A 12,731-nucleotide genomic window follows, 5' to 3' on the forward strand; every position below is an offset into this window, starting at 1 on the left:
GCACAACCTGTAGATAAGATCCCAAGGATCAGATTTGTAAAACACTGGGCTAAGACAAGAAGCCGAGTACCATATTACTCAAGTATTCTTTATCAATTAACCAATTGTGAAATTAGGTTCTGCAGAGTGCACATTTGTGGTCCCGTTCTCACAATCTCAGCACTCAAACAACCCAAAAAACACATACATCTGGAACAGTTAACCTTTAATTTTCTCTTATTAATTTATTTAATAACAAATTAAGTGAAAAAGCTTCTGAAAATAATTACAATGCTACAGGATTTTTTTTTGTCATCTAACAGAGGGAAACACATTTACACAAAAGTATATATTTATATTATTTTTTAGATGTGGCAAGGTGGGAAGGAAAAGAAGGATCCCTCAGAAGCACTAGACCGAAGGGTAACAGGACAGAATAATGACAGCAAATATTACATTTATACACTGAGTCTTATCAAGTAAAAATAAACTGTAAAGGAAACTCACATTTTATCCATGGGAAACAGAAAATGCATCAAAGTAGGCTGAAGGGTATTTCCTAGAATAGAGACGGTTGTCATAGATTGATATTTGTACAAAACAGGGAGTTTTGGGAGTGATAGCACCTGAATTCTAACTGTTGTTTGAGATCGCACCATTTACCCTGTCTCCGCCCCTTCCACCCCATTTCATTCATACCCCGTCCTTATTTAGGAGTGGTCTGGTCAACATGTCGATTGCCCTCGCACCTTCCCCGAATCCCTTGTCTGCGCCCCTCTGTCTCAGGGTGGGGCGACCTGACCAGAGTACACCTGGAGGAGTTAGTTAGTCCACAGCCAACACCTTTGGTTAAAGACAGCCTTAGAACTCCCAGGGTGAAGAGAAGAACCCAATCTGGGATGACTGACCCACCCCACAATCTCCTGCCACCCTCACAAGAACCCCCTCACAAGAACCCGTCTAACCTCTCCCCTCCACATATCATGGAATCCACTTCCCACCCCAACTAAATCATGCAGCGTAGGCGCCTAAACTCAAACTCCTGAGTCTCTTGTCTGGTTTAGTAAAATATATATATATATATATATATATATACACACACACACACACACACACACACACACACACACACACGCAACTGGAAAGAAATCCTGCTCCCACTAAGTGCGCAGTAACTAAGTGCTTTCCATTCCTGCTCCCTTCAGAGGCAGCAGGTGCTTTTAAGCCTCCCTGTCCTACAGTCTTTTCTCTTGTCACACAGATGTCCCCAACCTCTCCCTGTATCCCCTGTCCCAGACAGAGGAGGCGGGCTCTAGGATATCCTCTGGATCAGTTTGTCTTCAGATAGGCAGTAGAGGGTGTTGACAGACAGCTCAGAGATGAAGGCCTCGCAGGCTTTGCGGGACACACTCTTGCATTCCCGCAGGTCCAGCAGGGAGAGGCAGGAAAGCCGGCGGAGGTACCGCAGACACGAGTCTGTCAGCTTACTGCAGCCTGGGAGATAGAGAGACCGGGGCTCAACACTAACAACAACTCAATATCAAGTACTAGTCACAATCGTGTGTGTGCACACTGCTCCAAGTCTCAGCTATGGCTGTGTATGCGTGAGTCAAAGTCTTACCCCCCAGGTTGAGCTCGGTGAGTGTGTTGCGTGTGGAGGAGCCCACAGCAGTGAGCAGGTTGATGGACTGGTCAGTGAGGGCTCCACAGTGGGACAGGTCCAGACGGGTCAGCAGGGGCATGTGTCTGATCACCAGCCTCAGAGTGGAGTCACTGATCTCCAGCCCCGCCAGACGGAAAGACTGCATGTTCCTCAGCTGACTGCGGTTATCACAACCTAGAGAGAGATGGGGTAAACAGGAATTAGGGTGAGAAGAGGGGGGGGAGAGGCAGAGGAGAAAGAGAGGTGACAGGAGGAAGACGGTGGAAGGGAAAAAAATAGAAAATATCTGTCTGCTGTGGACTCCAGCGGGACGCAGCTAATTCATTTGGTATGACAAGGGATTTATCCAAACAGTATTTAACTCAAAACGGTGGAGGAAAGGAGCAGGATGTGTTGTCTCACCTGGTGGGTTGAGCAGGTCCCTGATCTGTCCGTCTTTGATCCCGTCGGCCCATCGAAGGTCCAGCGTGCGCAGGAGGGGGCAACCGGGCGAGCTAAGAGCCGAAATTGAAGACCAGGAACAGCCAGACAACATGAGATCCTTCAACCCTGAGTCGGAGAGAGAATAAGTTACATCTCCAGAGTGAGTAGTTGTCCAAGTGTGTGAGGGCATGTTTGGTGGCATGACTGTGTGTGTCTATTGTGTGTACCAGGCAGGCGGTTGATGAGCCAGGTGAGTTGTTTCTTGGAGATGGAGGTCCAGGAGAGGTCCAGGGTGACTGGTTGGCGTTTGATGATACCTGACAGAGCTTGAGGACTGATGGATTTAGACACGCTCAGATCGACCCGCATCCACAGCCTCTTATCCAAGCTCCTACACGAGAACACACACGTTTTAATTGGTTATCAAGCTCCTATACACTCTTGTGCATGCAGACACATTCGTAGTGTGTGTGTGTATAAAATGCATTCTAAATAGTTTTTGTCTCTTACCATTTGTGCCAGTTCTTGCAGACGGCCATGCAGACACAGAGCTCGGCACGAGTCAGGTAACGGAAGACAGATACCCACACCTCCCTCTCACAGCCCGGCTCACTCCCTCCATTCGCAACTTCCCTCCCCCCATCCTGTAAAGCTGACAGAGGGAGGCGTAGAGGAGGAACAGGAGAGGAGGAGGAAGCACTGTTGTCTGTTCTCTCTGGTCTGCCTGGCCTCATTCTCCTCTCGTCTGGATGGGAGCCCCGTGTGTGTGTGTCTGAGTGCGAGGGTGCAGCGTAGGGGTCTGGGGCGTGGTTCCTGAGGGGTGGTCGGGCCAAGTTCTTGCGTTGGATGCAACTCTGGCCGGGAGGAGCAGGGCGGGGGGCGACTGCAGCCTCCAGTTTCGGGACAATGGCCCCCGGATCACGTTTGGCCCTCGACGGCTGTAGGGTTACTGTGAGATACGAGCCCTTCATGAGCTCGTCGCTAAGGTCCGACACTACGAGGACTGGTGGCTCCATCTGTGCCTGTCCTCCTTCCCCCCCGTCTTCATCCATCTCTTCTTCTCCGTTTTGGTTGGACTCCTCACTCTGTTCCTCTTCCTCATCTTCTTTGGCTGCTCCTCTTCCTCGTCTCTGTGGTCGGTTCACTTTGTTCCGTCTGGCCCGCACGCCGTTCTCCCTCTCCTCATCACTACCACTACTACTACTACTACTACTACTACTGCTGGTGCTGCTGCTGCTGCTACTACTGCTGCTATCACTCTCTTCCTCTGCTCCTCCGTGTCTCTGTCCTCTTCTTCCTCTCCCTGCTGCTCCTCCTCTGAGCCGTACTCCTCTCCCACTCCCTCGCTCCCTGTTCCCCTCTCCCCTGCCTGCAGGGGCCAGGCTGAGGGAGGGTTGGTGGGGCTGAAGGCGAGCCCCTGTAGGGGAGCCTCTGAAGGACCCACGGCCCCGGGACAGTCTGCCAACAGGGGAGCGGAGGCGAGAGGACACCCCTCTCTGCAGGTGGGCTAGACCCTGGGAGCACAGGAGCTTAGGAGAACGCTCCAGAGACAACGTCTGCTTCTGTAGAGGATAATGGGTAAATGGATTAAACAGTGCTTTGGTTTGAATAATCATGCACTGGTTTGGAGAATTACTGTGCTTTAAAATAGGACTGCATGTGCTTACCGATTGTAAGATTTTGCTGCGCTCCAGTTTGATCTGCAACAAAGAGTAGAAAGAGATTTAAGAGATTACTTTGTGGTGAGGAATGATTGTACAATAGATGTAGAGCTTTAACACAGACCTCTAACCAAAAAGCACTCTAGCAACCCCCCCTCACCCTCTTCCTGAGTCGTAGCTCCAGCGCTCCGGCTCTCTTCCTGTTTTGTTGTTGCTGCAGTAACAACCTCTGAGAGGGAGGGGGCACTCTCCGCTGGGACAGAGAGGATGTCAGGGGGGGTCTGCCACGTCGTCCCTTCCTCACCCCACTGCCTGCCTCCCCATCTCCTATCCCCTCTCGGTGGGCATGAATAGACGTAGAGAGAGAACCTGTAGACGCCGTGCTGTCCTCACTGCTGGACGACTGAGACCGAGAGGGAGAGTGAGACAGGGGGCATCATCATGATCACTAAACGGGTATCAATAGAGTAGATGGGTATTGTCTTATAGGGACATAGAGGAAGAGAGACACAGACTGAGAAATGGAGAGGAAGAGGAAGAGTTGGGGTACCTCCGATGAAGAGCCTTCTTTGCCCTGGTAACATTTGGGACACTCCCAGCAGCTGGGCAGGTCCTTGTTGATCCTGCCCTCCCCAGGAACCTGAGAGAGAATTAACAACAGTTACAACACCTGCCATACACACAGAGGACTATTATATACAGCCATAACACCTCAAATCATCACATCAGTAAGGGCCATTTGAGTTTTGTGGGATACATACATTGTTAAGAAAATGTGTAATGGAAGTATGTTGCACAAGAAGGATTTTCCATGTGGATTGTAGTACAGCTATACATGTATCTGCTAGTGCGAGGCCTGGTCACCTTGATGCAGTCGGGGTGGGCGATCTGAGCACAGTTGGAGCATTCCATAAGGGTTGTGGAGGAGGGGCTTTCATCTGAACACTCCTGTTTCCCCTGGCCCGCTCCACACAGAGCACACACCGCTGAGTTAGGCAGGCCAGGCTGGAGACGGAGAGAGACCAGGGTCAATATACTACACACACCTCTCTCTGAGTAGGAAGGCACTGCACTGGCTACTCACAGCGAGACACTGCCTCATCATGCAGCCCTTCTTCATACGCCCGGGTCCTCCGAACCTCCTCATATCTTTGCAGAAGTTGCATTCGCCGCACTCCTTCCTCTGGCAGGCTGCACAGTGTTTGCAGCGCACGCGCCTCCGTCTCAGAGCCGAGATAGAGGTGGGCTTGGCAGGGCGCGGGACCACGGCCTTGTGGGGCATGGCGAGACGAGGACGGTATACCACTGAGGGGGGAGGGGGCTGGTACCACGAGGGCTGTGGAGGGGGAAGAGGAGACTGGAAAGTTAGTCTGTCTCTGTGTTGTTGAGACCTTGACTCTGGTGAGTAAATGTATGACACCTGTATGTTAGGTGGATATTTGAATGTGTGTATGAGAGGCATGTGCTCTCTGGCTCACCCTCTTGGGCCACTTGACAATGGGCTTTCCGGTATAAGACAGCTTGGGGTCATCGTTGCAGTGTTCCTCCAGAAGAGCCTGAAAACAGCAGAACATTAGCCATGTCAGGATCATGTCTCACTGTATCACAACCAGCCATGATCGGGAGTCCCATAGGATGGCGCACAATTGGCCCAGTGTCGTCCGGGTTAGGGGAGGGTTTGGCCAGGGTAGGCCGTCATTGTAAAATAAGAATTTATTCTTAACTGACATGCTTAGTTAAATAAAAAAACATGCAAGACTTGACTGAGCAGATTACAAATGGATGCAGACAGCTGGATACTAATAGGTACCATTCCAAAATCTACAGTAGCATACCATTTAGAATGAAGCTATTGGCCATGCACGGGAAGTTGTATGCTAGTGTGGATATTGAAACGTAGCCAGAGACTGATGTAAATAGCTAGTGCAGCCATAGACACATCCAGTTGCAACCTCAGGATCATGGGTTTGATTCCTGCTGGGGCTAACCATACAATGTATGCATGCACTACTGAAAGTGGCTATAGATGAAAGCAACTGCTAAATAATATATTATTATATTGTAGACGGGTGTATTGTACCCACCCGTATGTCATGGAGCAGGGCGGGGGCATTACGGATGCCTGCGGGGACACACTTTTTGTGGGTCGGCAGCTCCTCCAGCTTCCCCAGCAGGTTCCACAACCCCTCCAGCTCCAGGGGAGTCAGGTTTACTCTCACCCCCGGCTTAGTGGCACCAGGAAGGGGGAAGGAATCGTCATCAGACTCTTCCATTTGGACCTTGGTCTCACTTTCCTCCTCCTTTTCTTCCTTATCATTGTCTCCCTCTGTGCCATTTTTCACATGGCCGTTGAGTTTGTTCTCCGAGTCTTCACGGGTCAGACCTGACAGAAGGATAAACTCAGAGGAATTAATATTGAGAGAAAAGATAAGGAGGGGAAACAAATGGTGTACTCACCAACACCAAGTGAGTGCTTCTGGAAGTCGGGGGTGAGGTGGGAGGTGTTGGTCAGGCAGTAGAGGTATCTTTCCAACACGTACCAGCACATCTCATAGTAGAAGGGGTATCGGAACTTAGCCGGGACCTGGAGAGGGAACAAGGACAGTAGTACACATGAGATATTGGAAGTCAACAATTCATTTTCCCCCTAATCAAGTAGTACTCATCCAAACTCATAGATCTGCAATACAGTAGTGCATTTCCGTACGGTACAGTAGTGTATTACAGTACGGTAGTGTTACAGTGTGCAGTAGGGTACAGTACTCACTCGTGTGCGGTCCTCAATGTTGTAGATGTTGAGCTGCATGGGGATGTTGAAGCTGTGGAGGAAGTTTCCTCCAAACACCAGTGTGTCCTCGGGGGTGTACACAGCATGGATCCAGCCTAGGTAGTTGGGGACGTTAGATTATGTTTGTGTTGGAATGTCTGTGTCCGGGTGTGTCTGACGGTACGTCTCAGTGTGTGTGTACATACCGGAGGGGATCATGAAGGTGTATCCCTGCTTCAGTTCTATCCTCTGACAGTCCTGGGCCTTGTCCCCGAGGAAAATGTCTCCCTGTTTCCCTGACAACACCCAGTTCTCATACAGCTCCAAGTTCTGGGGTGTGGGCGGGATAAGCCAAAACACCTACAGGAGGTCAGAGGTCAGGGTTGAAGAGAGAGATAGACAGAGATAGAATAAAATACTAAATTGGCATATGTCTTAAACCTTCATAACTCTAGAATGTGCTGATAATGGCAGCCATCTTGGTCAGGGATAAATTATGTTCTATTGAATTCTGTGGTGATTCAAATGTGACACATCAAGGCTCTACTTCTCCTGGGTGTTGTCTCACCTTTCCCCCCCGCAGGATGTGGTACCAGACCGACGTACCGCCAAAGTCAACGTGGAAGTCTGTGAAGCAGCCCTGAACACTCATCAGACAGTACCTGAAAGAGAGAGATAGAGGGAAGAAAATACATCTTTACATCCAACATCAACCAGCACTGAAACAATGTAATAAAGATATTATATTCAATCAACTCATGCTTCCACCCACAAACACTGCATGGGGTATAATTAATCAGTGTGGTTGAGTACATGAGGAAGGAAGGCCATGTAAAGGCACGGGACTCACTTCTGCACTTTGGGATACTGCATTTCTATTATGGAGTTGGTTGAGTCTCTCTGTCTCTCCTTTAGGTGCCTTGGCCACATGTTGTCCACCCAGTCTATCAAATCCACCTGGGGAGAAAAGGTCAGTAAAGACATACATCACTGACTGTCCAGGGCTCTGTGGAAGTGATAGCCCAGCGTTTACAATGGTCAGACTCCCAAGCTTGCCATGTGATAGTTTGGTGTTATGTGTGTATATCTTTCAAGCTGAGGTGTCTGACAAGGTTCTGGTTTGCGTGTGTGTCTTACCGAGGTGGGTCGTTTCACCAGGTTCTCCAGCTTGGTGTGACTGAACTCCAGGCTGATGACGTTATAGAGCTTATCTCGCTCCGAGGGCGGGGTCTCGTAGTACCGCCGCCATTGGGCCATGGACATCTCGATGCCCTTCTGAGTGGTCACATCCATAACATCAACCATCCTCCGACTGCCTATGAGAGAGGGAGACAGGCAAGGGGCAGGGAATATTGTTCACAGGTGCTGCAGCACTGTTAAATCAGTTGAAATCAGCAACTGTGAGTTCATAGTGTTCATAGTTTGGACCTTACCTACAAACAGCTTGACATCACTCACACTGAAATCAGAGTCTGGCATCCTGAAAGAATGAGAGCGAGAGGGCGTGAGAGCGAAAGAGAGAGGTTATTAAATACATCTGGAAAATCAGAGTGAACCAACTGTTATATTTCTATCCAGGCACAGATATGCAGTGAGGAAGGTTGGTTAGATAATTAGAAAGAAGCGTAACCTACTCTAAGCCGAGGCCATCTTTTTTCTCAAAGACGATAGGGTCTCTCAGCCCCTCCCTCTGGATGTACTCGAATGTGAAGTCTGCAGAGAAACACGTTATAACAATGCAGGGTAGGCACACCAAGAGTAATCAAAAAAATAGAATACACCATAATTAGGGACATGATTCTTTGCCAGATAAAAAAAAAAACATTTTTCCAGATCAAGATCATCACAACATAAGAGAAACATGGTTAATGCCTCTAAGGGATATTACAGCGTGGTTTGACCCGACCTTTTCCATCCATGTGTTTAACCAGGTAAGAGTTGAACCTGTCACTCTGCAGCTTCTCATCCAGGTCAAACGTCCTCTTCCCCTCAATCTCATCGTCCGAGATCCCGTCATCCTGGTAGCGCCGCCGCGTCCCTGTACGCTAGTGACACAAGGCAGAAACTCAACTTGTTGTATCATTTTGAATGAGTTCTCCTGAGACCATGCATATGTAAAAATCTGGCAGTTTTTTGACCGTTCACTCTTTGGTCTGCATGGTCAATGCAGCAGATGCAACAATATGCAGGGCTTTTTTCTGGATCAAAAAGGGGCTTAGGTGGTGGGCGAGCAATGGGCCCAATCAGTCCAGATGGACTTTAGAGACAATTTTAGAGGTCCCCATCTTGGCGGTGTAGAGACATTTTTAATACGTATGCAAATGTCCTTAAATTCTACAAATTTCTCCATGTAACAGAGAAATTGTTTCAGTTTGAAAGTGAATTTCCTGTATTCTACACATTTTGCCATAGAGCTGAGAGAACATCTTGCAGTTTTTAAGCTAATATTCTGCAATTGTAAATATGTCATTGAAGCTGAGAGAACTTAGCTGTTTTTAAGCTAATTTCCAGCAATTCTATGCATGTGGCCATGGCTAATGCTGTGTTATAATGTTCAAACATTATTCAAACGAGACAACATTCCATTATTATCTATAATTCTATGGATTGTTTTTAATGACAGCAGATGTTATTTTGTTAAAACATAATAAACATACTGCTAAATTAATTATTTTGGGAAGTTTTGATTCTCCCCGACTTTCCTAGCTTTTATTTAGCTGATTGTTCATTTCTCAAAGATGATATTATTTAAAAATATAAAATCCTTGATATGACGACAACATCGATGCTGCTTTCCACTCTGTACTTAATATAAATCCACAAACGTTCTATAATTACACTATTAGTTTGTGTATCTTTCTGTCTCCAAGCAGCTAGTTGACCTTTTCTTAGCAAGTTGTGACTAAAATAAAATGTGTTACCTAGCTTTAGAGGCAATTTAGAGCCAGTCAGAGCAAACATAGCTAGCTAATACACCCGATACCAGTGCTGGTGTAGGCCTATATCAGCATGTTGTTTGTACAACAGTATCTTCTAAATCTGATACGAATAAGTGAAGAGAAAACATTTAATGTAGCCTGAAGATTATAGGGTACCACCCCTTTGGTAAACCCTTTGGTTCCTACCCTGTCACAATTACACCTCCATAGAGATCCTGATAGTATTATAATTCTTAATCATACAAACGCCTCCCTGGCTTTTTCATTTTTTGTCAAACACTGTATTCGAAGTGCCCACTATTACATTCTAACTATAGAATTAGAATAATCATTCTATTTCCATGATTTCAACAGTTCACCCAAGTGTTTTGATTTAAACAGCAATTGCAATATTTGGTTAAAAATAAGGCCTCATGTATTTTTTGCCCATATCATGCAGCCCAACATGGGAGTGTGGAAATTAACTCAAATGAGATAAACTTTTGGTTTAAGTTTGATTGAACAGCATAACCCAATCAGAATGGTGAAAGCCCCATTGAAATCACTTACAATGTATGTGTTGCCAACCTAAGTAGGGTCATGCACAACTCCAAGCACATTTTGAACTTTTATTATTCAACAACATAACAAAAAAAATGTGTAACATTGTGATATTTTTTGCCCATATCGCCCAGCCCTATATAGATTCATAACAGAAAGATTTGCAGATGAGTCATTTGGTCACTTAATGGTCCGTGTGGGCATCACAGGAGGGGCTTATCCTACTACGACCCCATTCCCCCTACGCTCTCATAGTTTGGCTTGACAGATGGGTCCAGCACAACAACCCCATTCACCCCCCCCCCCGCAACCATATCTCTACTCAAAACACCAAGCATGCTGTTTCCTACTCAGCTGGACTGATCCATTCTCATATATTGATTTAACCACAGTTTGAAAGACACAAGACAACATTCCATTATTATCTATAATTCTATGGATTGTTTTTAATGACAGCAGATAAAACAAAATCACACCCCTTAGAATGGCCTAATGGTTCTACAAAGGATAGCTGTGTCTGTGGGTTGTCACAATTGAATACATGTCCTTGGCCCTTGGGGTTTTATGCTGGGCATCTGGATAAGCACTTTGTGACAACTGCGGACGTAAAAAGGATTTATAAAATACATTTTACTGAATGATGTCCTCTGCTCTAAATTAGTCACTGCACGAGGACAAAAAAGTAACACGTAATGTAAGGTACACGAGTAAGCATTTTCAAGTAGGACAACACTAGTGAACTTGAACCTACTGACACACATTCAGTATTTCGTCATGCCAACAAATAAGCAACACTATCTATTGATTGCGCTCGTTAACGATGCAAATGTGGTTTTGATTAAGGAAACTATCATTTTCTTATTGTACACTTGCAAAATAGTGCAACTTGGCCAACTCCAGAAGTATATTGGTTAAGTTAGTATGCCTAAACATATCTGGTAAAACGAACGTTAGCTACTTACCAAGCGCTTGCTGTAACGAGGGTTTTGGTCTTCCATAACCTAGGTATGCAATGAGACAGGTTTAGAAATATGAAGATAAAATACCGGTAAGAGTTCTGGCACTTGGATTGACAGTTTGCCAATAATGATACAGTTCTATAGTTGGCGACAAAATGATCGATGAATAGCGTAACTCCTAACTAGCTGGTTATCAGCTACTAACGTTCATTTGGCTAGATTGCTAATATAGGCTAGCTAGGGTTTTTGTATTTCACTAGGCAAGTCAGTTAAAAACAAATTCTTATTTACAATGACGGCCTACTGGGGACCAGTGGGTTAACTGCCTTGTTCAAGGGCAGAACGACATATGTTTACCTTGTCAGCTCAGGGATTCGATCCAGCAAACTTTAGGTAACTGGCTCAAAGCACTAACCTACCTAACCCTAGGAACAACCGATAACGTTGATAGCCAACTAACGTTATTCTTTTACCTAAAACAGCAAAAATATTTAGCAACAAATTCCAATTTTATTTGCAACAAAACCAGTGAGTTCGATGGTTGTGCTTGGCTTATGGTACAGAACTGACCGACTTGCAGCAGACGCTGTTGTTAGCTGGCTGGCTAGCGAGAGTGAATCTTAGCTGCCAGAACGTTGCTGGCTAACGTTAACTAGCTAACTTTCGCGAATACATGTGTGTGTCTGGTTGTCTCCTGTTCGAACGCAATAGCCATGTTAGGCTACATTTATGTGGGGCATTTCTTTAAAATATGTACAATAACTAGCGACTTCATTCACGGAACGTTAGCACGCTAGCTAGCTACCGTTAGCTAGCCATGTAACTTACATTATCTAGCTTACTATTGGGAAAATGCTATTATTTTCACTGTACCACTGAAATAACTCCTGGGGTTGTTGTGGTCTATACGTTGTCCTGTAGAACTGCTTTTATGGGTTATCCTTGAAGTTGGTATCCATTTTATATAATTTTAGCTATGTAGTTTGTTATCCGTGTTATTGTGCGATAAGTTAAAGCGATCGCTTCGGGACGCCATTTTCATCTGAGCACAAAACACACAGGGCGGATTCTATTAATCTGAGCGGCTGGGCACCGTCTATGGCCGGTGACGTCAACGGGCAAAAGCGGTGAGGGAGGAGGGCAACTCAACTCAACAGTAATCTGAGCTGCTCGGTCATGGCTGCTCGGTCATGTTGTCAACCAGACAGCATGGTGCTTCGTTCAGAAACATACCACATCTCCTTTCCATTAAATATATGTTAGAATGTTGTTTGGGAAAGGTGATAAAGCGTTTTTATCTAAATCAATCCTACTCATTACTCCACGTCCTAATTATACGTGACGTTTGTTTTGAGACGGTTTTGAACGGGACTCCTGGCTCATGCCCGGTTCCAAAACGCATGGAATCAACGTTCATCCATTCAAAACGTCTACCCTGACGCCCGGGACAAAGTAATCGAATCCCCTCACACGCACACCCCTTCCCGATCGAGAACGATCCGCCTCCAATTTACACTGACCTCCAATAGTAAATTGATAAATCAACATACGAATGTTGTAATTGGGCAAACGTTATGTAATTCCGTGAAGCAGGAGGAGACCACGTGGTGTGTAAACCTATGGCCGTAGAGACCACTGACGTAGGCAAAACATCTATTCGCTGGAGTGTCCAAATTGGGTCAACAAAAGAGCCTATCATCAGACCAGTATGGGGAACAATTTACGTACATAAACCAATCATATCGGACTCGGACTATGTTGAGACTGAAGACTCCCAGTAAAGACCGATTGATTCAAGGA

At 46.2% G+C, this 12,731-nt stretch overlaps 1 protein-coding gene across 3 annotated transcripts; it reads right to left on the reverse strand.

Annotated features, from left to right (window-relative positions):
- Nucleotides 1–190: 190 nt before the first annotated feature.
- On the reverse strand, nucleotides 191–11,992 carry kdm2ab (lysine (K)-specific demethylase 2Ab). 3 transcript variants are annotated; one of them, XM_031797511.1, is made up of 23 exons: nucleotides 11,805–11,992; nucleotides 10,935–10,973; nucleotides 8,400–8,538; nucleotides 8,128–8,206; nucleotides 7,927–7,973; nucleotides 7,631–7,809; nucleotides 7,344–7,450; nucleotides 7,062–7,155; nucleotides 6,700–6,853; nucleotides 6,494–6,609; nucleotides 6,184–6,310; nucleotides 5,811–6,109; nucleotides 5,205–5,282; nucleotides 4,811–5,062; nucleotides 4,591–4,731; nucleotides 4,277–4,366; nucleotides 3,887–4,129; nucleotides 3,733–3,765; nucleotides 2,576–3,627; nucleotides 2,293–2,456; nucleotides 2,045–2,191; nucleotides 1,601–1,816; nucleotides 191–1,473 (listed from the first exon to the last, which is right to left on the reverse strand). In XM_031797511.1, the coding sequence occupies exons 2-23, from the start codon at nucleotides 10,968–10,970 to the stop codon at nucleotides 1,292–1,294; spliced, it is 3,975 nt and encodes a 1,324-aa protein (XP_031653371.1). In that variant the 5' UTR covers nucleotides 10,971–10,973; nucleotides 11,805–11,992; the 3' UTR covers nucleotides 191–1,291. The 3 variants fall into 3 exon arrangements, with proteins under 3 accessions (XP_031653371.1, XP_031653374.1, XP_031653373.1); XM_031797514.1 differs by having other exon boundaries at nucleotides 11,760–11,992; XM_031797513.1 differs by lacking the exon at nucleotides 11,805–11,992 and adding an exon at nucleotides 11,289–11,737.
- Nucleotides 11,993–12,731: the final 739 nt, after the last annotated feature.

Source organism: Oncorhynchus kisutch, linkage group LG19 (assembly GCF_002021735.2).
Source record: "Oncorhynchus kisutch isolate 150728-3 linkage group LG19, Okis_V2, whole genome shotgun sequence".
Classification (NCBI taxonomy): domain Eukaryota; kingdom Metazoa; phylum Chordata; class Actinopteri; order Salmoniformes; family Salmonidae; genus Oncorhynchus; species Oncorhynchus kisutch.